General features: G+C 49.3%; 3 protein-coding genes across 11 annotated transcripts in view; 2 read left to right on the top strand and 1 right to left on the bottom strand.

The window, feature by feature from the left end:
- Nucleotides 1-2,791, top strand: part of SMPDL3B (sphingomyelin phosphodiesterase acid like 3B) — a 21,691-nt gene extending 18,900 nt beyond the window's left edge. The window contains exons 8-9 of the mRNA XM_034645095.1: nucleotides 1,748-2,183; nucleotides 2,289-2,791. Coding sequence (XP_034500986.1) covers nucleotides 1,748-2,183; nucleotides 2,289-2,791 — 939 coding nt within the window. The remainder of the gene's footprint in view (nucleotides 1-1,747; nucleotides 2,184-2,288) is intronic.
- Nucleotides 2,783-11,014, top strand: XKR8 (XK related 8). Of its 5 annotated transcripts, none has more exons than XR_857807.3 (6): nucleotides 2,783-3,176; nucleotides 5,324-5,520; nucleotides 7,147-8,665; nucleotides 8,766-8,821; nucleotides 8,916-9,045; nucleotides 10,518-11,014. XR_857807.3 is itself a non-coding variant. In XM_011229070.2 (3 exons), exons 1-3 carry the CDS (start codon nucleotides 2,884-2,886, stop codon nucleotides 7,854-7,856), a joined length of 1,200 nt encoding a protein of 399 aa, XP_011227372.1. In that variant the 5' UTR covers nucleotides 2,783-2,883; the 3' UTR covers nucleotides 7,857-8,737. The 5 variants fall into 5 exon arrangements, 1 of the variants encoding a protein (XP_011227372.1); XR_857804.3 differs by having other exon boundaries at nucleotides 10,500-10,559; XR_004621949.1 differs by having other exon boundaries at nucleotides 8,968-9,045; nucleotides 10,500-10,549.
- A 765-nt stretch (nucleotides 11,015-11,779) lies between these two features.
- The window catches only part of EYA3 (EYA transcriptional coactivator and phosphatase 3), a 97,957-nt gene continuing 83,992 nt past the window's right edge, over nucleotides 11,780-25,744 (bottom strand). For all 5 annotated transcript variants that reach the window (XM_011229088.3, XM_011229079.3, XM_019803134.2 and 2 more), the window contains 4 exons: nucleotides 25,415-25,529; nucleotides 24,244-24,365; nucleotides 17,491-17,591; nucleotides 11,780-15,480 (listed from right to left, as the gene is read on the bottom strand). In XM_011229088.3, the coding sequence (XP_011227390.1) occupies nucleotides 15,400-15,480; nucleotides 17,491-17,591; nucleotides 24,244-24,365; nucleotides 25,415-25,529 (419 nt within the window). In that variant the 3' untranslated portion in view covers nucleotides 11,780-15,399. The remainder of the gene's footprint in view (nucleotides 15,481-17,490; nucleotides 17,592-24,243; nucleotides 24,366-25,414; nucleotides 25,530-25,744) is intronic.

The following is a 25,744-nucleotide window of genomic DNA, read 5'->3' on the forward strand; positions in this document are numbered from 1 at the left end:
AAGAAATGGTATTCCTTAATTTAATCAACAAAATGTACTAAGCGCCTACCCTGAGCCGGGCCCTGTGTTGAGCTCAGGAGATACGCAGGTCAGCGGTGACAAAGCCACTTCTCTCCTGGAACTGACGTTCTCACAGGAGACACACAATAAATAATAAGGAACGTTAAGTATGGCGTGGAGAGAAGAGGTAAGGACAAAGCAGGGTGAGGGGACAGGTGTGCTCGTTGTCTGGTGTGCGTGCACACGCACGTGCATGCTGTGAGATAGGCAGGACAGAAGTGTCACTGATAGGGTGACATCTGATTTCTGAGTAAATTGAGGGAGGGAGCCACGCGGGCCGTCAGCTGTGATTCGACTCTGGATCTGGAGGGTTTGGGGCAGAAGAATTAAATATTCTGACTCTGAATTTTACAACACCCCACCTGCTATGCAGATAACAGCCTGTAGAGGGCAAGGGCAGAAATGGGGGTGGGGGGAGGGTGAGTGAGGAGGTGACCACAATAACCACTGAGAGGTGACGGTGGCGTGGCCCAGGGTGTGGCAGTGGGGCAACTGAGAGGCCCCAGATCCTGGATGTCTGCTGAAGGCGGAGAAGACAGGATATGCTGCTGGGCTAGATGAGGAGGGTGTGAGAGAAAGAGAGGAGTCAAGGCTTTGGCCTCAGTGCCTGGAGGGGTGAAGCTGCCCTTGACTGAACTCGGATCACGTGGGAGGAGCGCGTTTCAGAGGGAAGATCGGAGGTCTGGTTTGGGACCTGTAAACTTGGGGAGTCTGAATGGTGTCCGAGTGAAATGCCCAGGGACGAGGCAGCTGGGTATTCAAGTTGGAGGCCCAGGGAGAGGTGAGTGTAGAGATTTAATCGGTGATGGAGAGAGGACATTTAAAACCAGGGACTGGATGAGATAACCTAGGTCCTTGACTCTAGAGTAAGTGTGTATGGAGAGGAGGTCTGAGGTTTTTCAAGAGGGTGGCCTATTGTCCACATGGACTCAGAGGGCCTTAGCAGAGGAATGATCGGCTGGTTCCCTACACCCTCCCTCCCCCAACATGCCTTCTCAGGGAAGGAGTCAGACAGGCCTGGGTTTGAATCCTGGCTCCATCACTCGCGAGATTTTTGATCCCTTCCCGCCTCTGCTCCTCTGTCAAATGGGAGTAACAGTCCGTCACTGAGTTTGAAGAGGACCAAATGAAATCACATAACGTGCCTAGGGGGAAGCTGCCCTCCATCCACAGCAGCTCCTCCTGCCCCACTTCCAGTGACCTGAGGCCACAAATTAAAGTGGAAAGCATGGGACAGATAAGCCTTTCCAGATTCTAGTTCTGAAGATCCATCTGATCCTAGGAGTTTTGGGTGTATCCCAAACCCTTGTCAACCACAATTCCATAACCTCTTTCAGCCAGCACTCCATGCCACTTCTTTAAGTAGCTTTTTATCCTGGGACAGAAGATTCATAGGGCTGACAACCTGGATTCCAAACCCGCCTCTGCCACTAAACACGTGTAGGACCCTGGACAATGAATTAACCTCTTTAGGACCCAGTGTCCTCATCTGTGCAATGGGGGTAATAAGTGCTGTTACCTCATCAGCCTACCAGGCACACCCCGTAAGCAGGAAACGCTCACGAATCGCAGTCATTGCCAGAGCTATAAAGACTCTGGGGGGGCAAATGCAAGGTGTAGAATGCGGGGGAGGGGGGTGGAAGCTGCCGGCTGCTCACGGCCTGCCCTCTTCGTGCGCTCTCTCCAGGACATGGTGACCTACTTCGTGAACCTGAGCCAGGCGAACGCGCAGGGAACCCCGCTCTGGGAGCTCGAGTACCGGCTCACCGAGGCCTACGGGGTGCCCGACGCAGGCGCCCGCTCCCTGCACGCAGCGCTGGGCCGCATCGCCGACGACCCCGGCGCGCTGCAGCGCTACTACGTCTACAACTCGGTCAGCTACGACCGCGAAGCCTGCGGCCAAGCGTGCCGCACCGAGCACGTGTGCGCGCTGCGCGAGGTGGCCTTCGACGCGTACGCCTCCTGCCTGCGCGCCCCCGGCTCCGCGCCCGCGCCCGGGCTCGCGCTCCTGCTCGCGCCGCTGCTGGGCCTGCGCGCGCCGCTCCNGCCACTTTCCCGCACCCCAGCGCATTTTCTCCCCCAAGTTTCATCCAAAACTCAAAGCTCCTCGAGCATCTCATTCTGTGCGTTTCTCCTTTTCATATGTAAATAATGTTTACTACAACTCCCTACGGAGTTCCTGAACAGTTATTAAACGTCCTCCCTCACCCGGGCCTCTGCTCTTGGAGTAAAACGAGCCGCCAGGAAGAGGCGCCTTGTAGGTCCCGTGCCCTCGTTCTGCCCTGCCCTCACCCGAACTCGAGGCACAATGAGTGCAAAGTCCCGCAATCGGGGATCAGAACGGGCCTTTTTGGTTTGCAACAACGCGGATGTGAGGAGCTGTGATCCCATAGCCCGGCGCTACTCCCCGGGCCATTTCCGTCGTCTCGGGCCTTCTTTTGCCTCAATTGCAAAGCGAAGGCAATCAGAGGTCAGCCGAGCTAAGGAAGGGCAGAGTGGCTGCGCCGGTCCGTCGTCGGGCCTAGCGGTCCTCGGGGCTCAGCGCGGCTGCGTGCGGGGACCCTGCGCGGTTGCTGGGCCGCAGCCGGGGGTGGCCGTCAGGGTCGCAGACGGATGGGGCGTGCGGACCGCGGGCGCCCCCAGCCGCGGGGTCCGCGGGCCTTGCTCCTCCCCGGACAGGGCGGGACGGGGAAGTCCCGCCCAGGAGGCCCGGGCCCTGGGCGGCCCCTAGGGCTGCGTCCGCCTCCTTCCTGCCGCGGCGACCCCGGGCCCAGAGGGCGGGTTGGAGCCTGGAGGAGAAGGAGGGCGAGAGGCTGGCGGGTCATGCCCTGGTTGCCCCGCGCCGCGCTCCTTTGGGACGTGGTCCTGGGCTTTTTGGGCACCGCCGCCTTCCTGATCGACCTGGGCGCCGACCTGTGGGCCGCGGGCCAGTATGTGCTCAGCGGCCGCTACCTGTGTGCGGCGATGGTGTTGGCGCTGCTGGGCCTCGCCTCCGTCGCGCTGCAGCTCTTCAGCTGGGTCTGGTTGCGCGCCGACCCCGCCGGCTTGCACGCGCCACAGCCCCCGGGCCGCTGCCTGGCGCTGCTGCACGTCCTGCAGCTGGGCTACCTGTACAGGTGAGCACCACGCCCTCGGGCAGTGCGAAGGGGAACGCAGCCCAGCGGCACCTGCACGGGGGAGAGCCCTGACGCCGGGAAGGGGGTGGGAAGGGGAGGATCGGGGCCCCAGAGTACGGGCACTTCTGCTTGCAGGTGAGCTCCCCGCCCCTAAAGGAGGAGAGGCCGGCTGAGAGCCCTCGGAGCTCATCTAACCCTGCCCTCCCTGGCCCTGGGGAAGAAACTGAAGCCCAGAGAAGAGGAGGCACATGATTTGGAATCAGACCTGTCTGGGCTCCAGTGCTAGCTAAATTTACCGTCTGTGGCCTCATTCCTGCGTTCTCTAAGCCTCAGTTTCCTCCTCTGTGTAAAGGAGGCAGGAATGTAGAGGCAGGTCTGGTAGGTGGCCCGTTGTGGGGAGTGAAGGCAGGAGCCAAGGTGCCTAGCTTGGTGCTTGGCTCTTGGTGGACTCTAGTGTCATGGCAGTTCCCTACAAAAAAATGTTCCTTTTTGCTGCCAGTGGAGCCTTGGGCAAGTCACTTGAGCCCTCTGGGTCTCAGTTTATTCATTGTTCCAGTGGGGATGGTTGTAGCACCTGCCTGTGTTTGGTAGGGATTAAATGAAATGAAATAAGACCTGCAACTTCCTTTGGCGCAAGTAAGCCTTCAAGAAATGTCAGCTGGCTGGATTACCCGGGTTACCGGGGCGCTTCAGCAACCCTGACCCCCAGACCGGAGCTTGTTCTCTCAACCCCTACTTCCCCAGTTTCATTCTCCCTGCCCCACCCTCTCGCCCCCAGAGCGAGCAAGAGCCAGGCGATGGGGTCTGACTCATCCCTGTCCCTTGAGCCAGCCGAGGCTGGGCACAGGCTGGGTTCCAGAAAATCCGTGTGGGTTGTACTCCTTTGCAGAACCGGCAGGGCCCTCTAGAGATGAAGCAGCTGAACCCAAGGGATCAGAGTCATGCGATGGATTCAGGACACCATGTGGTCCGGGTTGGGATGAGGTGGCTGGAGCCAGGATCTGCTCTTGAATCCATTTTGTAGATTCTCTCCAGATCTTTCTTGACAAAGCTGCATTGAGTCCCCAGGAGTGGTCAAGAGGAGCTTTGAATATTGCAGTTTTGCCTGAGGGACTGCACAGGCCTCGAGAATATGCCGGGAGGGCAGGCACGAAGGAGAGCAGTTGCTCCAGTCCTGGCGGGCCTCGAGGAGCCCTGAACCTGTAACCGTGCCGTGCATCTTCCGGCTCCTATTTCTGCCGAGCACGAGGCAGGCAGACTTTACTGAACTTTGGTTTTGAAAAGGGGGTCTCTGTTCCTGCCTTTGACTAGACTGAGGCAGGGCCTTGGGGGAGCAGGGGCAGAGGCTCCCGCTGAGGGAGAGCCCCAGTCCCCCTGCTCCGTTAGTGTGCTGTCACGTCCATCGGGGGGAGTGACAGTAAGTGAGGAATGAATTGGCAGTGAGTGAATGGGCTCATCTCCCGGTAGCCGGCTGAGACCAGCTCCGGGTAGGGAGATCATGGTGCATCTTCCACTACGCCCCTCGTGCCAGTGGGTCAGCCAGGCCTGTCTGCCAACCTCTGGACTCCCTTAACCCTGTGTCTGTCTCCATGCCCATCACTCTGGACGGTCCTCTTAAATGCATCTGTCCTTCCTGTCTAACCCCCCTCCCCTTCCACTTCTCCACAGCCAGAGAGATCTTTCGACAGCACCATCCGACCAATCTTGCCTGTGCTCAGAAGCTCTCGGTGGCTCCCCTTCCCCCACAGGGTCCTAAGAAAATCTTAGGCTTGCTAACATTTGAGAACTATCCCCTGAGGCGATTTCATAGTGTGCCTGTGGAATTCATACAACTTTGGGTCCAAATCCTGTTTCCACCCTTCGTTAGCTCTTTGGTTCTATTTTCCTATCTCCAAAGCGGGGATGCTGGAAGGAGTGAACGGGGCAGGGTTTGTGATGACCTTGAGACATCCTGGCCAGCCCGAGCGCGGTAGTCGGTATGGATCCCCGTGTTACGACGAGGAATGAGTTCGGCAAGGTGACGTCACTCGTGTCCGTGCGATAAGCTCGGACTGGAGCGCGCCTGCGTCTCCGCGGTGGGTGAGGGACGGTGGAATGCCAGCGGACACTAACCCGGCCCCTCGGGGCATCCGCGCCCGCCCCGCCAGGTGTGTGCAGGGGCTGCAGCAGGGGCTCCTGGTGTGGCAGCAGGAGGCGCCCTCCGAGTTTGACCTGGCTTACGCCGACTTCCTAACGCTGGACATCAGCATGCTGCGGCTCTTCGAGACCTTCTTGGAGACGACTCCCCAGCTCACGCTGGTGCTGGCCATCGTCTTGCAGAGTGGCCGGGCCGAGTCCTACCAGTGTGAGTGATGGGCCGGTGGCCAGTCCCCCTCTTATGGCATGGGGGGAGCTTCCGACCAATGTCAGGAATGTTCGCGGTCTTGTATAAAGGCCGCTTAGAAAACGGGAGGCTGTCCCTTAGGCAGGTCTGCGTTCGATTCGGCAGTTACTCCTTAGCCTTTGGAGTGAGGACAAGTGACCGTCATGACGGCCGGGATGGCTGAGTGCCTGCCGTCAGCCGGGCGCTGTGCCGAGAGCTTCACTGCCGAACTGCTCACAGGTGCAGAGGCCCTGGGGTGGTGCCGTTTCTCTCCGATTGACCCGAGAGGAAAGAGGTGCGGAAAGATGAAGTGATCTGCTCCGGGGCACACAGCACTCACGGGGCACATGTTTCTGTTTGTCTGAGGGCCGCGGGTGTCTAGGATCAGGGCTGCCTAGGGACAGTCTCCACTGTATGTGCACGGGAGGCAGGGAGCAAGGGAAGAGACAGATACGCCTAACTTTTTATTTAGCGAACATTTATTCAGCTGCTATTCCGTGCCACGTCCTGGGCTGTTGGGGACCCCAAGGGAGCGGAATGTTTTGTACCCGGGAGGAGCACAGAGACAAGGCAATAGATAACTACTGTGTGCTAAGACTCCAGACAGAAGCGGGTGCGGTGTTACCCGGTCACCTGCAGGTGGGATGGGGTGGGGTCGGGATGGGTGACTCGAGGGGAAATTCTGTCTGGAGCTCACAGGGCACGTGCTCCAGGCCTCCCTGATATTGTGGGCTGAGCTTGTCCGGTTGGCGAATGCAGCGTGCTAGGCGGACTGCAAGGATATCGGCCGTGCTGAGACCTGGTGTGGGGTACTTGGAAGGGACGTTGCCCACATCTGCTCCCAGGGGGAGCGTGGTGGCTTCCTGGCCTGCAACAGATTTCCAGTAAACATCTGTTGATGGCCTGCGGTGGGAAAGGGGCGGGGAGGAGGCATTCTAGAGACATTCCAGTGCTGCTTACACCCCTCCCTGGAGGTCCTGGTGCCTCTAGTCCAGGATGGGCAGCCAGGAGGTGGGAAAGGATCTCCACCGAAGTAAACTTCGAGTGTTGAAAAATCAAGACAAAGGCCCAGTTTGAGCTGGGACGTTCTATCTGTATGGCAGGGCTGGCCCCCCTGGCCTGGAGGGCAGCTTCCACCCCGGGCCTGTTGCCACCCCTGGGATTTCCTGCGTCCATTTGTGAGACTACTAAAGAGGGAACTGGGATTACCGATTTTCAGTGCCAAGAAAGGCTTGCGCTCTTCTGGGAAAGAAAGAGTTACAGGGCCCTAGGAGATGCTCAGGGTGTGGCCAGGGGCCCAGGGCGCCAGGTGCTGGGTGACAGGGGTGCAGATGGGGCTATGTAAGTCACACAGCCCTCCCCCCCAGTCCTGGAAGAATATCACTGTGGTAGCACCGGAAAAGTAAAGCCTCGCGGCGAAGGGCAGACTCCGTATCTGAGCCCTCGCTCTGTTTTTGGTTGTGTAAACAGATCTTCTCCAGTTGTAGTTTCCCTTCAGCCACCAGGGGCTCTCCCACCCGCTTCTGGGGCCCCGTGGCATCCGTGACCTCTAGGGAGGGCCAGGCAGGCTGCCCGCGGGACTCACCTGTTTCCGCCTCCTCTCCACAGGGGTCGGCATCTGCACGTCCTTCGTGGGCATCTCGTGGGCGCTGCTTGACTACCACCGGGCCTTGCGCACCTGCCTCCCCTCCAAGTCGCCCCTGGGGCTGGGCTCGTCCGTGGTCTACTTCCTGTGGAACCTGCTGCTGCTGTGGCCCCGAGTCCTGGCCGTGGCCCTCTTCTCCGCTCTCTTCCCCCGCTACGTGGCCCTGCACTTCGTGGGCCTGTGGCTGGTGCTGCTGTTCTGGGTCTGGCTGCAGGGCACGGACTTCATGCCAGGTGCCTGCTCGGAGTGGCTCTACCGGGCCACCGTGGCCACCATTCTTTACTTCTGCTGGTTCAGCGTGGCCGAGGGCCGCACCCGAGGCCGCGCCGCCATCCACCTGGCGTTCCTCCTGGGTGACAGCGTCCTCATGGTGGTCACCTGGTGGACTCACATCCCCTGGCTGCCCAGTGGGATCCCCGTGCGGATGCTGCTGCCCGCGAGCGGCATCTGCTTCCTTTTGGGGCTGGCTCTGCGGCTTGTGTACTACCACTGGCTGCACCCGAGCTGCCGCTGGGAGCCTGACCGGGTGGATGGGACCCAGGGCCTCCACCCCGTCGAGTGGCGTCGGCTGCCTCACAACAGGCGCATGGCCCAGTTGGCGCGGTGCTTCTTCCCCAGGGTGAGGGATGAGGCTGCTTTGCCGTGGAAGGGAGACGTGAATGGGGTCCTTTGAGGCAAGGCCAGACCCCGCAGGCACGGAGCAGATGGAATCTGGTAGAATGCAGAAGCTAAGCTGCTGCTGCTGCGGGCCTTGATGCTCTCAGAGGCGCTTGATGCCCCACGTGCCAGGCGCTGGACACCAGAGTTGAGTAAAGACACAGGCCTGCCTTGGAGGATGAGAACAGATGAGAACAGCAGGGCCCTGGGGAGGCGAGGGCTCCAGTTATGGTACAAGACACTTCGGGAGGAAAGAAGAGACCCCCCCTTCCCCCCCTCACCCCGACCCACCAGTAGAGCCTGTGCCCCGAAGCTCCTAGAGATGGTATTTTCACCTCCCTGGCCACCTCTGCAATAGTTGATGGAGGTGCTGTCCCACCACTTGGCCACCCGACCCTGGGCTAGAAGGTTCCCAGTCTCCAGGATATGTTCACAGTTCTTCCTCTCCGCCTTGCCTGTCATCCATTCATCCAACAGATGTTGGCTGAGAGCACTTTTTGTGCCGGGAATATTCTATCCTTGGAGGCTGGAACAAGACTAGCTGCCAACGGAGCTTTATCCCTTACCCTCTCCAGCTACTCCTGAGCGGCGGTCACGCCGGAAGCCGGGGATGTCCGGCTCGTGGCCCCGTCAGCCTCCCCGAGGCCTCCGTGCAGCCAGCCCGGCCTCTGGCCCTGCTCTCAAGCGGCCTCCTTTCAACCAAGTGCTGTGAGCCTGTGATCTGGGCATGGCTCAGCCCGTTATTTTTCTACTTTAGGAAGTATACTTTCTACCTCAGAGTCCGTGTGAGAGGAAGAGAGGGCGTGTGCATATGTGTCTCAGCAGGTGAGGGACACGTGGGTGTTGTTCTTGTGTCACAGTATTATTAGATGATTATTAAAACCTCGTGAAACCTTCCAACCTGGTTGTGTCATTAAATCTACAGAGTTTAAAGGCACCTGGAAAGAAGGGTCAGGGATATGAAGTCCACCCTTAAAATTGGTAAGGGCCCTGGGACCGAGAAGAGGGCTGGTTCTCAACCTTGTTTTCCAAGTTTCGGGAGCTGGTAAGCCATCGTGGGGTTGATCGCCGCCAGGTGGGCTTCTGAACCCAGATCGGGGCCGACTCCAGTGTGTGCTGTTTACCAGCTTTGCTGAGAGGCCCGGCAGGAGGAGCCGCAACGCCTCTGGGACCAGGACGTGAATCCTAGAGCCCGGTGAAGAAAGGTATGTGTGCGGGGGCTCAGGGAGGGGGTCAGTGAAGAGGCAGCTTAGGGGACGTGGATGTGGGTCACGATGCCAGGGAGGTGGAACTTTGGTTGCTCTGGAAGATCTGTGGTTTGCGGAAACCAGGGAACAGGAAAGGGCACTGGAGACAGAAGGAAAAGGTATAATCCCCATGTGAGGGGAGCCAGGATAGTCTCGGTTCTATTATTCATTTTAGTGGAGACAGAATAAACAGGATAAGTAAAACTGTTTGAGGTAGTGTAAAAGATGAAAGCGGGGAAAGCACAGGGAGTGGGTGAATGTGTGCTGTGGGTGGGAATTCCAGTTCTGAATAGCGTGGCCCGGGAAGGCCTCCCTGAGAAACGGATTCAGCCCTAAAGGAGGGAGGGGAAGAGCTGTGAAGACGTGCTCTATCCCAGGGACCACATCAGCAGGGCCTGGCGGAGGCTTGCGCAGCTATGCTGGTCTGGAGCCAAGGGATGACAGAGCTGGGCCGGGTAGGGGTGTGTGTGTGTGTGTGTGTGTGTGTGTGTGTGTGTGTGTGTGTGTGTGTTTGTGTGTGGAGGGAGCCCTGGGGAGATGATGCTGGTGCTTTCTGACATACAGAGAAAGATAAGGCCGGAAGGATCTCCAGGATCATCCCGTCCAATGATTTCCAGACTTGAATTTCACGCACCAGTAAAATGGCCAACATGGCTGCTGACTTAATTTTAACAAAAAGAGGCAGAAAAACTACCATCTATTATTATCTTCATCATCTCCTAATAGGTTATAATGGCCTTAGAAAAAGGATCATTCCCCCCCCCAGCTGTTGTTTTAATTAATTGAGGTAGAATTGACATACAGTATTATAAAAGGACCATTCTTTTAATTGAATACATTTAAACACACATAAACACATCCATAAGTGAAATCATTATAACTTTTCTCAAGTCACTGAGAATATCAAGGGTTGAGACCCCAGAGGGTGGGCTTAGTGCCCAACCTAGCCTCGGACATAGATAGGTCCCTAAGGGTTTCGCTAAAACAAACATTGGTGCTATTTACTTTTCCAAGCTTCCTGTCATATGTAGAGATTAGGTTCAGGGGAGATGCCGTATTTGTCCAAATAGAGGACACAGTGCTTTAGGCAATTCACTACTTTCCCCTGAGAAAAATCCCAAAGATGTGTGTTTTTAATGTTTTGGCTAAACTCTCATCTGTAATTGCTAAATGAAATTGTCAAATGATGGTAATATGTAATTAAATTGAAATAACATACAGGGGTGCCTGAATAAAATCTTTAAAAAAAAACCAAAACCCAACATACAAGGTATACCACCTAAAATCTGTGGAATGAAGCAGTCACTTCATTTGTATATAAAATTTATAGAATAAAGAGTTAGATGGCAGTGACATTATTTGCAATTAGAAATTTTCAAGATTCCCATCAATAACTTTTTTTTTTTTTAAAGATTTTACTTATTTGACAGAAAGACAGCCAGCGAGAGAGGGAACACAAGCAGGGGGAGTGGGAGAGGAAGAAGCAGGCTCATAGCAGAGGAGCCCGATGTGGGGCTCGATCCCACAACGCCGGGACCACCCCGAGCCGAAGGCAGACGCTCAACCGCTGTGCCACCCAGGCGCCCCAAGAACTTCTTTTAAAGGTCAAGAAAGTTGCTTTTGAAGAATAAAACCATCCTGAATTACTGATTTTTACCTGTCAGCAAAAGGTTTTTGAGAAATGTGCATATATTTACTAGAGGGGAGATGGAGATGTTTACTCCTAGGGCTTGAAAAGCAGATAACACTCCAGTATTTGTACTTATGACCAAGTAAAGATGTAACAACTAACAAGTTTGCTTCAGCTAGGATGTTGTTCAAAATGTGTACATTCTGATGAAAAAAATTAATGCCTAGAATACAAGGCAACCCCCTTTTCTTTTTTTTTTAAGATTTTATTAATTTATTTGACAGAGAGACAGCCAGCGAGAGAGGGAACACAAGCAGGGCGAGTGGGAGAGGAAGAAGCAGGCTCCCAGTGGAGAAGCCCGATGTGGGGCTTGATCCCAGGACCCTGGGATCAGGCCCTGGGCCGAAGGCAGGCGCTTAACGGCTGAGCCACCCAGGCGCCCCAAGGCAACCCCCTTTTCTAAGGGGGAATCAATTTGGAGAAAAATACATCTTATAGTCTGACACATGTGGTACTTGGAAGCTAGATCGGAGTTCTGGCCTCCTTCACTGGAATAAAAGGCAAAAGGATTCTCGACCATTTTCCAGACCGGTGAGGGACAGTCAGACCCAAATCTGAAGAAACGAGCAAAAATAGTTGATATGACAGGAAACCAAGCCAAATCAAGCGAGGTTTGATATCAGTTTGTCAGTTTTATTGCTTTGCATTTTTAAGCTCATCACAGCAAGGTATTGATTTCTCTTTAATCAAATTTCAGCACATTTGACAGCAAATGAAACCTCTATCATTCCAGTCCTAAACTTTAAAAAACAATAGATTTTAGAAACAATTAAGAAATAAAATTTCCCTTGCAAGTTATTCTAAAATATGTTTTATTTCCCCATATACATTTGTTTATACCAAATGGTTGGTCTGTCTTTATTTTTGATGAAATTGATGACTAGGTTACTGAAGGGTGCCATCTAATGAGCTCTTCAGATTTTCTTACGAAGCCCTACTTAGGAGCCTACTTAGCTGGGCAACTGGGCTGATCCTACTCAGAAAAGACACAGGAGCAAACTGTATAGAAAATAAAAACTTTATTTTTTCAAGTTTATAAGATAGTTCCCATTACATATAACATTATGGTCAAGGACTACACAGCCACGAATGCCCGCAGTCACATAAATATATCCGATCCACTCAATGCCTTTTCCTGCCCAACGAGGCATCTGAAGTCCAGAGGGTCGTGTTTTGAGTAGAAGTTGTCCTTAATGAGATGCTCCCGTCAGTGCATCAGGAATTAGCCGCGGAGCCTTGCTTGCTGGAGCTGTCTGAATCAGAGGAGATGAAGGGACAGAGGGCCTGCAAATCGGGGGTGGGACAGAACTAGATTTTCTCTCATAGTTTAAGATATTTTAGAATCCCAGAATTCAGATTTGGCTTCTTTGTAAGTGTGAACATCTGGGGAGTTCCAAGTTTTGGATGAAAAAGGAAGCCAGTTTAGTGGTAAGAAGTAGGAGCCTGCTTAAGAAAGGCCCTAGCTGTCCCTCTTCTCCAGGAGTGAGGAGAGGAGGCCCAAGCTCACCACCCTTGGCTTAGACCGTCGTTCTCCCAGAAAGAGGGAGAATGTGGCCCTGCCCCCCCCCCCACGGTTCAGTGGCACCGACCCCCATTCAAGGTAGTCAACATCTCGGCGCTCCACAGGCTGCAGCTAGAGTCTGCCAATCTGACTCTACTCGGAGCTTTACAGTGAGTTTGTATAAACTGCGAACAAGCTGTGGCACAAGTCTCCCGGGACACCAGCTTCGCCCCTCAACTTGCAGAGCAGAAGACAGGAACACCCCAAACCAAATAAAAGCCCAAACAGGCGGCTAAGTCTGGCACAGGCGTCTGTTCTGGACACGGCCAGCTGCCCCGGGCACTGGACAGGGTGACGCTAAGGCACAGTCAGTTTTACATTCGAAAGTCAAGCCACCTCTCAATCCCAGGACCCGTCTGACAACTCCAGACCCCGCCCTAGAGACAGTCCTCACCATGAAACGTACAGACCCATCTTAGAGACCCACAGTGCTCGGCTGGGGGAAAGACTCATCATGTGGCGAATGTCGTGGGGACACCTTCTAGTAAGGAGGGCTTCCCCTTGAGGAAATGACCCACAGTATCCTTTTGCCCTCAGCTTCCAAGAGCTCTTGGTGCTACCCTCTTACCTTCCTTTCCAGATCTTTGTGCTGGGGAGGAAGAAAACAGGGTAAAAGAACACCGTGTTCCCCGGACAGCTCGTTTTGGCAAAGAGGGACCGGGAGGCTCTCATTTTCTGTCCGTCCTATAACGAGGACAGCCACAACCAGAAGAGAGCAGAGGGGCTCTGCTTCGGGAGAGCTTCCTCACCTCTCTCAGCCAATTTCAAGTTCCTTTTGCTGGGCAGTCAGGGTGGGGGTGGGGGAGTGGGGGAAAAGCCATTGAAAGAGGAGTCCAACTCACAGGGATAAAGAGCTTCTCCCAAAGGGCAGGGAGAGAGAAGCGTTTGTGTGGCCCTGTGTGCGTGACGGGGGTACCACTCCACAGCCTCACAAGCCTGAAGGACAGCACCAACCAGGTGGCCTATGTCCAGCGCAGGGAACCAGGAGTTATACTGCCAAGTATGGGGAGAGCTTGAGGCCTGGAAGAAGGACCCAGCATAGAGCTTTCTAAGATCAATTATCACGCAAGGCAGAGCAGCATGTGGACAACTGTGCTGAACACAGACCGCGGAAGGTTGGCCTCAGACCACACGCCCCATCTCTTCCCCACTTGCTACAGGAGACGAGGTCAGAGAGCCAGCTAAGTAATGAGCACTGACTTCAGCTCCTCCCCAAAACTGCTTCCCTAAAACTGTGAGGAATGGAGCACTTTCCCAATCAGTTCTGAAGGAATGTGTCTATCCGTCTTTCTCTGCTGCCATTTGGGTGGCCTGGCATCAGAAGGAGCCTGGCCCCTTTGTGCCGCAACATCTCTGGAAATGGATTCGAAGACTCTCTGGAGGCGAGCAGTTACAGCTGGGGTTGGTCAAGGGACGCCTCCCACCGAGGACCCAGACCGCACAGCTGAGGTGCTTAGGCGATCGCCTGTCCAGGCAGCCTGGGAGAGGCTCAACTTCCTCGGCGCCAGGAAGTTCGTCCTGCCTGAGCAGATGCCCGTCTGTCTTGGAGGGACGGAGCACCCAAAGACACAGCCGGGCTGTAAGGCTGGGATTAGTTGCCTGGCACCCACCAATCTTCCTAGAGGTCAGGGTGAGAGATGTTCCTGCATTTAGCCCAGGATTAAATTTTCAGGCATGGAGTAAGGTTCCAGCACCCTCATTTAAATCAGGAAAGTCTTTCTGGCCTTCTGGTTCCCCATTTTAGAATGGGATTTGAGAAGCAGGAAGGGTGTATCATGGGAAAAGTGGGTTTCGATCACAGCAATCTGTTCTTCAGTTTCAGGCAGAGATTTGGGTAAATAGATGCCTAAAATACCTTTCTTGGCTTAAGGGCTTCAAAGGAAGTCAAACGTAGTTACGAGTCTATTCTTAGACTTGATTTAACTTCTTGGGTCCAAAGCTGAGGGACTGGCCAGAGCTGCATGGAGGTGGATGTGAGGTACAGAGGGCAGGAAAGGGCCAAGAGTCTAGTACTGATGACTAAGAAGTAAGAGAAGGCTGTAGGGGTGAGCATCTGCTAGGGAAGGGTGCTTCTCTGCAGGAGGAAAAGGTGGAATCTTCTTCTTTCAAGAGCCAAAGAAGCAGAAATTCCGAAGAAGCCTTAGTCCTTTCCCTTCAGTTGGGAGGTAAGCCCTCTGGGATACAGTCTTTGAATAGAAGTCAAGCTGAAGGCTTTGAATTTCACTGTCTTAAGAGGGGGAGTTTCTTGGGTTGTGCCATTCGGTTGAAGGGGGACAGGGATTGCGAAGGGGACTAAGGCTTCTGGGATGGGAAATACCAAAGTCTAAGTTCATCAGTGTCCAGCGCCCCACAGTTCAGCAAACTAGGAGACGGAAGAACGGGAAGGAAACCACCCCAGAGAGCAGACCACGGGAGCAGGTGAAGAGGTGCTCCTGCCACAGAGAGGTATTTTAGATATTTCAACCGCTATTTTCCAAGGAAACTTTACACACCCCTTTCTTGCTAGAAACAGAAAGGAGGGAAAACCTGCTTCAGAGACCAGACCCTTAACTATAAAAATAACATATACATCCCTGGGAATATGTTCTAGAGCTAAGGAGATTACAAAGACTGCAAGAGATGGTATCACGAAAGTCTGCCACATTCATCCTGTTACCGCAAGTTTAGAGCAGTTCTCAAACTGGGCACGAACTAAGAGTGCAACTCTGCCCCCCCGATTTCTTTTCTTCATTTTTTGAAACAAAATAAAACGAAACAAAAGAAACAGAAGAATTAAAAGCACTGTAGCTGCGGTGAGTCTACTGTTCTCTCAATCCAACCGCCTCCTGCCTCTGAACCAGGACGGACACGGCTGCAGCTCACTCTTAGCAGAAATGAGCTTCGTCCCTTGCAGCTGTTGGTTCTGATTGTGTTCTCGCCAGCATTCCACGGAGAGAGAGAGAGACACACACAGAGACAGAAATGGAGACAGAGACAGAGACAGAGTTCCCAGATGGTTCCGGTCTCTAGCTCCCTTCAGGAGTGAAAAGGAGCTCACGGGGAAGGGTCTTCATTCCAGTTCTCAGAGAAAATCAAGCTCCAAAGCCTGGTGGAGGGACACTAGGTCTCCATGGTTGGTGATTCTCCAGAAAGGCATGTTGTGCTAGGAGAGAGGGAGACAATTGATAGCTGATTAGTCCAACTTCTTTTGGGAGCTTGTATTCACCTACATACCTCTTCCTCTCCCCAAGATACCTGGTAACACTCCCTACGCCTGCCCACCTTATAGGGCTGTTATAAGGATCAAGTAAGTCATATGTATAAGGGCTTTGTACACTACAGGACACTTAACAAATGCGACAGATTTTTATCAGGTCTTTTGTGGTTTACTGTGCTTTTATGATATATACTTGTTCTAGCCATTATATAGGGTCTTCAGGATCAAATAAAATGACCCACGTAAGAAATTACTATTAATATATTACATCTTCTTACAGATGGTTAGTTTTCTGTAAGTTTCAGATAAAGTTTCTATCAGTTTCTACAAAGCCCAGATCTTGTTCACGACTAAGATGCAGAATACAGATCTAAGAAATAATCCCATTTACCGTGTTGTCAAAATCATGTCCAGAATACCATGTGCTGCTGTGGAAGCGACATTTTAAAGAAAGGATCTGAAAAAAATCTAAGCGTCGGAAACCATGTTCTATGAAGCTGAAGGGGATTCACGTTACTGATCCCCGATGCTTAAACTGCTCGCAAGTTATCCCAAAATACTGTAGTCTTACAGCAGTTCTTCTGGCAGTAGGCTCAGAGTTTCTCAAGCATGCTGCTCACACATAATATTTAAAAGGCTTTTAATATACAGAATAGGACACAGACTAGTTACGTCGTACTCAGGACTCGGACCAGGGGGGTGAAAGTTAGAGATACAAGTTTTAGTTCAGTGGAAGGAGGAACATCTTACAGCTTGGATGACCCCACAAGAGTACACGACACATAGGAAGCAGTCTCCCCATCCTGGGTTTATTCAAGCAAGGACGAGAAAGTCTTCCATGAAAGGGGCTGCAGAAAAGGTCCCTCACAGGGTAGAGGTTGAACTGGATGGAGCTCTAAGGCCTCTCCCAATGGGTATATTCTATGGTAGATGATTACAGGCATCAGCTTCCAGCCACCAACTCCGCTAATGACTGAACTGTTCTTTATCCCCGACTCCCTTCTTCAAACAAAGCAGCACTGCTGCCTCCATCCACTGCTGTCTTCCCCCCAGAGGCACCAAGCACTTCAGAATCAAAGCCTCAAAGCTAACACATGAAAAAAAATAAAGGTCCTTGAATTGCTACATAAAATAGTAAATGAAAACATATGAGGTAATAATGCCACCCGATTACCAATCTCAGTTTATTAACAGTTGAAGTTTTTACATTAACTGGATGAAGAAAATCAGGACAGCTGGTCCTAGCTGGCAACCCTCCGCCTCCAAATGTAAGAAACAGAGTTGCTGGAAGGGAACTAGGGCAGAGGAAAAGAACTTCTGCAGATCTATTTAATAAACGCAGATGAGGAAACTCAAAGAGAAGTAAATTGTCCAAAGTCACACAGCTAATCAATGGAGGAGAGCGGACCCAATTAATTTTAGATTCCACAGCCAAGACTCTTGTACTGTTTCCTGGAGTGAGATGAGACAGCCTGGAGCTGGGAGCTGCACAGTGAGGAGGTTAACAGCAGAACAATCTTTTCCCGGCTGGAAAAAAGGAAGGACTTTATCTAAGTAACTTTCACTTGATTGTACTGGCTTTTTGAGAATCTAAAACCTGGAAAAGTCAGACTGATTTGCCTTTTTCCAGTTAAGTCCCATGCTCTTGGGAAGGCACTGCCCTCTAAGATGAAGATGGAAGATGGGGCCCGTATCACGTTTAATGATGGGGTCCCTACAACAGGGCTGAAAGATTTTAAGATTTCTGAGTGGCAGGGAGGAGGGGGAAAGGAAGTATCTAACAACTTATAGGGAAAAATCTATTTGCAGGGAAAACAAACATTTTTCTTTAAAGAAAAATGGGGCAGAGAAGGGAAAACACTATAAAGGCACAAGATTGCTAAGATTCCTGACTTTTATCATTTTTCTAATCGCTTGATGCATTCCCACATGGACTATTCTCTTTACCATGGTTACCTGTTTGGCTGCAATTTCTTCATCTCGTCCATCTCCAATCACTACGTATGTGACTTTTTTTCCAAACCTAGACACAATTCTCTCGAAGCAGCTCTCCTTACCTGATAAGAAAAAGAAATTTCCCATTAGGACATTCTCCCTACCTTTTTTTCAACACCAAAGACGACGGCTGCTGCTGGTTCACCTGCCTAGGCTTAGACAAAACAAGTGGCAGCCCATGTAGTTTGGTGGGGAGTGGGGCTGGCAGCTAGAGATCCAGCAGGCCCACTGCCCAAAGAATGTGAAATTGTGCTATTAAGACAACAGACTTTCTAGGCATTGTGCTTTTTAGGTTCTTATTTTTAAAAGTGTGGGGAATTTTCTTTTTTTTTTTAAAGTAGGCTCCATTCCCAGCGGGCGCTTGAACTCACAACCCTGAGATCAAGACCTGAGCTGAGATCAAGAGTCAGACGTGTAACTGACTGAGCCACCCAGGCACCCCTTAGTTAAGGCGGGGAAGCAAAGGGCCTAGGCAGTGTGAGAGCTGGGAAACCACCTCCCTCTTCTGTATCTCCCGTACTTTACAGCTTACAAAGCAGTTCTCAAGGTATTCCCTTAATGAACTCTCAAAATAATCCAGTGAGATGAGTATCATTCCCTATTATAAAGATGAAAGTATTCCCTTAATGAACTCTCAAAATAATCCAGTGAGATGAGTATCATTCCCTATTATAAAGATGAAAATGGGGCGAAAGGGTTAGTTACTCATCCCAGATCACAAATAAGCTGGTAGCTACACTCTGGGCTCCAGGCTCCAATCTAGGCTCTGGCTAACTTGCCATGATGAAAGGATGATTTCGGAAGGAAACCGTTTCGGTGTAGAAAAAAAAAAAAAAGTGGAAGCATAAGGTCTTGATTTCTTGTTAGAAACAAGCAATAGGCAAACAGCCATCTTCCTCCAATTCTTCATTTTCCAGAAATAGTCCTGGGCCTGGGTGTTATGTCTTTCAGTGGGGGGAACAGCCCCAGAGTATCAATGAATATGGCAGTAAACCTGTCACATCCAGAATATCTATCACATGCTGTAACCGCAGCTGAGATAGTTTATCTCTGAAGTTGACCTTGGGAAAGGGTGATTTCAATCCACTGCAGACAACTGTTCAGAAACATGGCAGTGTATCAAAATTCAAATCCCATCTGGAACAAACCAGAAACATGAACAGATTGATACTGCTGTGGGAAAGGTACTTTATTTGCATAAATAAAGGAAATTATTTCCCTTGCTCTTTCTTCACCTTCTTATACTCTATTTCCCTGTTTCTGCCACCTTCTTCAGTTAAGCAAGATCCTAACTCTGCTTCGTCCTTCATCTTGCTCCATTAACCTTTTTCCTTCTTGCCAGATCCAGGGACTTAGCACCAGGGTTCCTGTGTGGATAAGAAAAAGGTGCCTCTTCCTCAAGGCACTTGACTGCCATCTGCTGGAGAATTGTTGTAATAAAGACATAAACGCATGCATCTGAGCTGACAACACCATAATTGACAAGAAGCTATCCATGCATTTTCAGAAGTCCTGTTTGGCACCTCCGAGCAATTGCAAGTCTCTGAAATCCCTAACCCCAAATGGCATCTCAACTCAGGTGAACCAGTCACCTGGACCAAACACCTAGTCCACTTTGGGCTTCAGTCTCCCACTTTTTTTTTTTTTTTTAAAGATTTTATTTATTTATTCGACAGAGATAGAGACAGCCAAGCGAGAGAGGGAACACAAGCAGGGGGAGTGGGAGAGGAAGAAGCAGGCTCCTAGCAGAGGAGCCTGATGTGGGGCTCGATCCCATAACGCCAGGACCACGCCCTGAGCCGAAGGCAGATGCTTAACGGCTGTGCCACCCAGGCGCCCCCAGTCTCCCACTTCTAATAAAAAGCCTGGCTCAGGTGCATTTAGGTCCCTTTCAGCGCTTCATTTTACAATAGCATTGTCATGCAGACATTCAAATCAGGCAATGCAGCCAGTGTTTGCAGAAGACTGCGTATTAATCTCATAAAGGATTCAGTAAATGATTGTAGTCCATGTCTGGAGCCCCAGTTCAAATATTAAATAGCTCAACTAATAGATTCTTGTTATGCTCAAAGTGTTGAAGAGTTGTCTAATTCCATGGCAAATATTACATCCTTACAACCTAAGCCAACCTCTTGCCAGACCCAGTCCACTTTATGATCTGTCTATAGAAAAGAACCTTAAATCAGTCAGATTTTAGACTTTTTTCCTAAGCCTTAACAAAGGAAATGTCTCATATTTATTTTAAAAAGATTTTATGCATTCATTTGACAGAGAGAGAGTGAGAGAGCACAAGCAGGAGGAGTGGGAGAGGGAGAGGGAGAAGCAGGCTCCCCAATGAGCAGGGAGCCCAATTCGGGGAACGATCCCAGGACCCCGAGACCATGACCCGAGCTGAAGGCAGACACCTCACTGACTGAGTCACCCAGGCACCCGGGAATGTCTCATATTTAGAGGACAAGGACATAAAAAGTTTTTCATTGTCATGGCACGTAATGATCAAGGATGAAATACATTTAGGAATGTCTCGTCTAAAAGGATTAAGAGACAGAGTTATTAACAACTCAGTGAAGAAGTAGCTACATAAAAAAATGGCTCCCGTACCGTTGGTAAATATACTTCCTCCACTTTACACTCTCAAGACAATCCTGAAGATGAGCTTTCCATTCAGGAGGATATGGCCAATGATCACTCAGCTTACCAAATGTCAAACAACTGAGTCTCACTGTGAGACCAACTAGCCTTTGGAGAATACTAGGTTTCTGGGCTTCCCCTATCAAAACACTTCTGAAATTTTCAGTAACAATTTTGAGAATTCTTTTGAATGTCCAAGATAACAGAGTGGTCACTAAGAGAACCATAATTCATTCATTCATTCTTTCTTTCTTTCTTTTTCTTTCTTTCTTTCTTTCTTTCTTTCTTTCTTTCTTTCTTTCTTTCTTTCTGACAGAGAGACAGCTATCTATCTATCTATCTATCTATCTATCTATCTATCTATCTATCTATCTATCTATCTATCTATCTATCTATCTGACAGAGAGAGAGACAGCCAGCGAGAGAGGGAACACAAGCAGGGGGAGTGGGAGAGGAAGAAGCAGGCTCTCAGCGGAGGAGCCTGATGCGGGGCTTGATCATGCCCTGAGCTGACGGCAGACGATTAACGACTGAACCACCCAGGAGCCCCAAGAGAACCATAATTCTGAAATCAAATATTTCTTCTCCTTGCTCCCATTTCACAGTTCTATCAAGGAAAGTCTCAAGTCTCTCACGGTGGTTACCAAGGTGCCAGGTACCCACAGCTTTGCAAATTAGCTTTGGATGAAATGAGACTGAGAAAAATTACCAACTAAACATACATACTGTCAAACGGAATAAGATCATTCCCGTTAGTCTGATGAGCCTTTGGGTGTCAGGACTCACTGTAACAAGCACTAAAGAAAATCTACCTTTCAGGTGTGAAAGGCTTAGTGAGTGCTCTGGGTTCTTACGAAATGCATAGTGAAACAGTGGCGGCGAGAGCAAAACCTTCATGAAGGGGGATGGGTTTCCCCCAATCCCTTGTAAACCTACCGTCAACACACTTCTGTCAAATCATAACACTTTATAATTGCTTTAGATAAAAAAATAAGAATGAGATACCACAGGTTTATTTGATTTCCTGTGTAGCCCTACCTGTTGACACTTCCTGTCTCTGAGTAGATGTCCATAAACAATATATGGCATATGGCTGTGAACATTTTGGACCTTTAGATAAATGATACACACTGTACATATCTATCTGCACTGTGTTTTTTGTGCTGAACATTGTTTTTCATATTAATCCTTACAGATGTATGTAGTTTTAGTTCATTCACTTTTAACTGCCATATAGCATTCCATTGCTTGGATACATCTATCAATTTTCTTTTCATGGAAAGGTTTACAAAGAGGCTGTTTCCAATTACATTCTATTACGAACAATGTAGCATCAAAAAAATCCTCACACGTCTCCTTGTGCACATGAGAATTACTCAAGGGCAGGGGTGGGCCAACTTTTTGTGTAAAGAGTGAGGCAGTAAATATTCCAGGCTTTGCAGGTTCTATGATCTCTGCTACTACAGTGTGAAAGTAGCTATGGAAATGATCTGAATGGCTATGATTCAATGAAACTACACAAACAGGCAGTGGGCAGAATCTGGCACGTGGGTTATAGTCTGCAGACCCCTGCACCAAAGTGTACTGATCTAAATGTGGAGTTGCTTGATCATAGGGTTATGCACATCTCGAACTACTAGACATTGACAAACTATTCAAGGGCTATATCCAGGGGCACATGGCTGGCTCAGCTGGTAGAGCATGCAACTCTTGATCTTGGGGTTGTGGGTTTGAGCCCCACGTTGGGTGTAGAGATTACTTAAAAACAGAATCTTTTAAAAACAATCTTAAAAAAAAACAAATGGCTATCACCATTTTTAATCCCATAGGCAGAGTAAGTGTTCCCATTTCCTTGACAAACCTTGGAGCTGTCAGACTCAAATTTCTGTTAATCTGATAAACAGGAAATGCATCACACTTTAATCTGCATATCCTTAATTGGTGTTCCTTAAGGAACTTTCCATATATTTACTGGTGATCTGATTTTCCTCTTTTGCAAACTGGCTGTTTTTTCTGCCCACTTTTCTAGTATGTTGTTTGATGCTTAATAGTTTACAGTTCTTTACAGATTTTGTGTATGAATTAACAAGTAAGATTTGCAAATATCTCTCGGGAGATAAAGTAATTTGCCTAAGGTGAGAACTAGTAAATGGGGGGAGACAGGACTTGAATTCGAGTCCTTTTTCTCTTTTTTAAAGATTTTTTTTTTTTTTTTAATTCATGGGAGGAAGAGGGCGAGAGAGAGCACAAGCAGGGGGAGGGACAGAGAGAGAGGGAGAAGCAGGTCCCGATGTGGATGCAGGGCTTGATCCCAGAAACCGGGGCCTGAGCTGAAGGCAGACGCTTAACCGACTGAGCCACCCAGGCGCCCTGAATTCTAGTCCTTATTACTGTTTTTTTTTCCTTTTCAAAAAATCGTACTAAAAAACATAAAATCTGCCATCTTAGCCATTTTTAAATGTACATTTCAGCAGTGTTTGGTATACTCACATTGTCGTTTCAGAACTTTCATGGCGCAAAGCTGAAATTCTATACCCATTAAACAACAACTCCCTATTTCCCTTTCCTCCAAGCTTCTGTTAATCACCATTCTATTTTCTGTTTCTATGAGTTTGACTAGTCTAAGAAACACACAGTATTTGCCTTTTTGTGACTGGCTTTCTCAATTAGCATGTCTTCAAGGCTGATACATGTGGTAGTATATGACAAGATTTTTTCCCCTTTTATGGCACAATGATATCCTACTGTATGTATGTATATACCATACCTTGTTTATCCATTTATTGATGGACATCTGAGTCGCTTCCACCGCTTCTTGGCTATTGTAAATAACGGTACTATGAACATGGGTGTGCAACTATTTTTTTGAGATCCTGCTTTCAATTCTTTCGGATATATACCCAGAAGTGGGATTGCTGGTCATGTAATAGTTCTATTTTTAATTTTTTTGAGGAACCACCATACTGTTTTTCATCATAGTCATTCCATTTTATATTCCTACCAACAGTGCAGAAGGGCTCCAATTTATCCAAATCCTTGTCAACACTCGTTATTCTTTTTCTTTTCGTTTTTTTGTTTTTTTTTTTTTAATTTTAAGTAAACTCTACGCCCAATGTGGGGCTTGAACTCACAGCCCCGAGATCAAGAGTTGCATGCTCTGGGGCGCCTGGGTGGCGCAGTAGTTATGCGTCTGCCTTCGGCTCAGGGCATGATCCCGGCATTCCGGGATCGAGCCCCACATCAGGCTTCTCCGCTAGGAGCCTGCTTCTTCCTCTCCCACTCCTCCTGCTTGTGTTCCCTCTCTCGCTGGCTGTCTCTCTCTGTCAAATAAATAAATAAAATCTTAAAAAAAAAAAAAAAGGAGTTGCATGCTCCACTGACTGAGTCAGCCAGGCACCCCAACTATTTTTTTCCCAAGATTTTATTTATTTGACAGAGAAGGAATGAGAGAGCACAAGCAGGGAGAGCACAGGCAGAGGGAGAGGGAGAGGGAGAAGCAGACTTTCCTGCTGAGCAGGGAGCCTGATGCAGGGCTCGATCCCAGGACCCTGGGATCATGACCTGAGCCAAAGGCAGACACTTAGCCGACTGAGTCACCCAGGCGCCCCTATTTTTCTTTCTTTTTTTGACAGCAGCCATCTGAATGGGTGTGAGGGATTTAACCAGTTTTAAGTATACAGCTTAGTTTCTGATTTTCAGTCTGGTGCTGTTTCTATTAGACTATACTACACCGCTCTCTCTGTGAAAAAGAAAAATCAATCTGGAATGAGGAAAAGTAGATAGATTTTCAAGCTACATATTATATTTTTTCAGTTACCATAAAAGGAACGAACATGATAAACTTTAAGTCCTACAAACCTGGATTTGAATCCAGTTTATGTGACTTACTGGCTGTGAAGGCTTGAGGAAGCTACAACTGTTAAGCCTGAACTGGCCCATCACTAATACTAGGAAAAGTCTGTTGTGAGGATTAGAGATATATATATAAAATGTCTAATTAAGGGATTGGTAAATAACTTAAGTACGTCATAATTATGAAGTATTACGTAAGGCAAGTGGCAAGAAACAGAAGGGAAACCATACCAATTTTGGTAGCACTATAGATGTTTTCAATGGGAAATATTTCTCCTAGCCCGTATAGGAGAACCTTGGCCAGGGCTGGAACCAGCTGGGTTGTAGTGATCAGAACATTCACACAATTCTTTCTAGAAGGGAGAAAAAAGAAAAAGAAAAGAATAGGAAAAGGTGAAACTAAACCAACCTGAGAGCAAGAATTCAAACGGGTCTTCTCTTTAGAATCTAATTATTAAAAACTAACTTCAAAGGGCCTGATCCTTGTTCAGTGCCATGTTTGGTTATTGCTCTAATTACCCCAGGGTTATTTATTTTCCATATTAAAGGACAGAGATTCAAATATACGGTGGGCACAGAGCAGCAACTTGCTTCTTGCCTCATGTCCCTTCTGGCCATTCTAGCTCACTGCACTGGTTAGCAAACAAACCAACAACCCATGTCACTGACAGCACGCTCTAGAAAACCAGCAACGAAGACTTTTAGTCACAGTGCTCTCTCATCTGAATGCAACTCAGCCCTTAAATAAGATATGATTTAAGTCCTCTCTGCCTTTTACACAGTAGCAACACAGATTCCAGAATACCCATTAATTTCACATGTCTTTTACCTGCACAGATATCCACCCCTTGGTGTCAGTTTTACTGTTTGCTCTACTAGATTGTAGATCTGGAATACCTGCTTCAAGGGAGGGAGCAATGTGGTACTGGTATAGACTGTATTTGACTATATTTATTTTCCATTGCAAGCTTCAGGCTGAAATCTCCTTAAACTGCTTAATTTTTCCTTTTCTTTTGAATGTTGCCTTCCTGAGTGGGTTTTGATACCTTTCTTTGGAGCTTCCTGTACTTGGGGTATGTGATGTGTCTCCTACAGGGATTCTCTGATGTGACCAGGCCCATTCCTGGGCTGGAGATTACAGGTTACTGAGCTTTAATTCTGTGAGCAAAAAGTAAGGGAAAAGAAAAAGGCTTTCATATATAAATATTCTCTGAAAATTTGTACATGTGCTGTCAGCATAGAATGACCTAGCCTCCCACCTAACCTAAATGTTTGCCTGCATCCTTTCAACTCCTCTCACCCCTATCCCAAACCGGTGTTAGGAAGTGGCCTATCCTGGACTGGGGTAGGAAAGAGTGTGCCTAGGAGAGGATGAGAACTAAGAGAACCAAATTTTCCATACCTGGATTGGATGAGAAGTAAGGACTTTAATGCTGTTCCTAACCAGGAATCTGTTAAAACTTCAATTTCCGCTCTGAGTCTCTGCAGTGCTTCCTTTCTCTGGGGACTGAGTAGGCCTTTGGGAATAAAAGCAGACACACATTTATCATCTGACAACATATCCTTGCTGACACTGAGGAAGCAACTTCTAAATTCGATTCAGAAATAGTGAAGAGTTACTGACATATTCTAATGAGCTAACAAGTTTCTCTTCTTGGTAAAACCCTGGAGTAGCCTAATTAAGATGTCTTTTTGACTTTCTTCAACAGAATGTTTTGCTGGGGGGGGGGGC

Source organism: Ailuropoda melanoleuca, chromosome 2, assembly GCF_002007445.2.
Source record: "Ailuropoda melanoleuca isolate Jingjing chromosome 2, ASM200744v2, whole genome shotgun sequence".
In the NCBI taxonomy this organism is placed as follows: Eukaryota; Metazoa; Chordata; class Mammalia; order Carnivora; family Ursidae; genus Ailuropoda; species Ailuropoda melanoleuca.

What these genes read in the sequence shown, in the direction of transcription:
- XKR8 (XM_011229070.2), top strand. Translation starts at nt 2,884, where the DNA reads ATGCCCTGGTTGCCCCGCGCCGCGCTCCTTTGGGACGTGGTCCTGGGC. An exon ending in CAGCTGGGCTACCTGTACAG is followed by an intron (nt 3,177 to 5,323) that starts GTGAGCACCACG and finishes CCGCCCCGCCAG; the next exon opens with GTGTGTGCAGGGGCTGCAGC. An exon ending in CCGGGCCGAGTCCTACCAGT is followed by an intron (nt 5,521 to 7,146) that starts GTGAGTGATGGG and finishes TCCTCTCCACAG; the next exon opens with GGGTCGGCATCTGCACGTCC.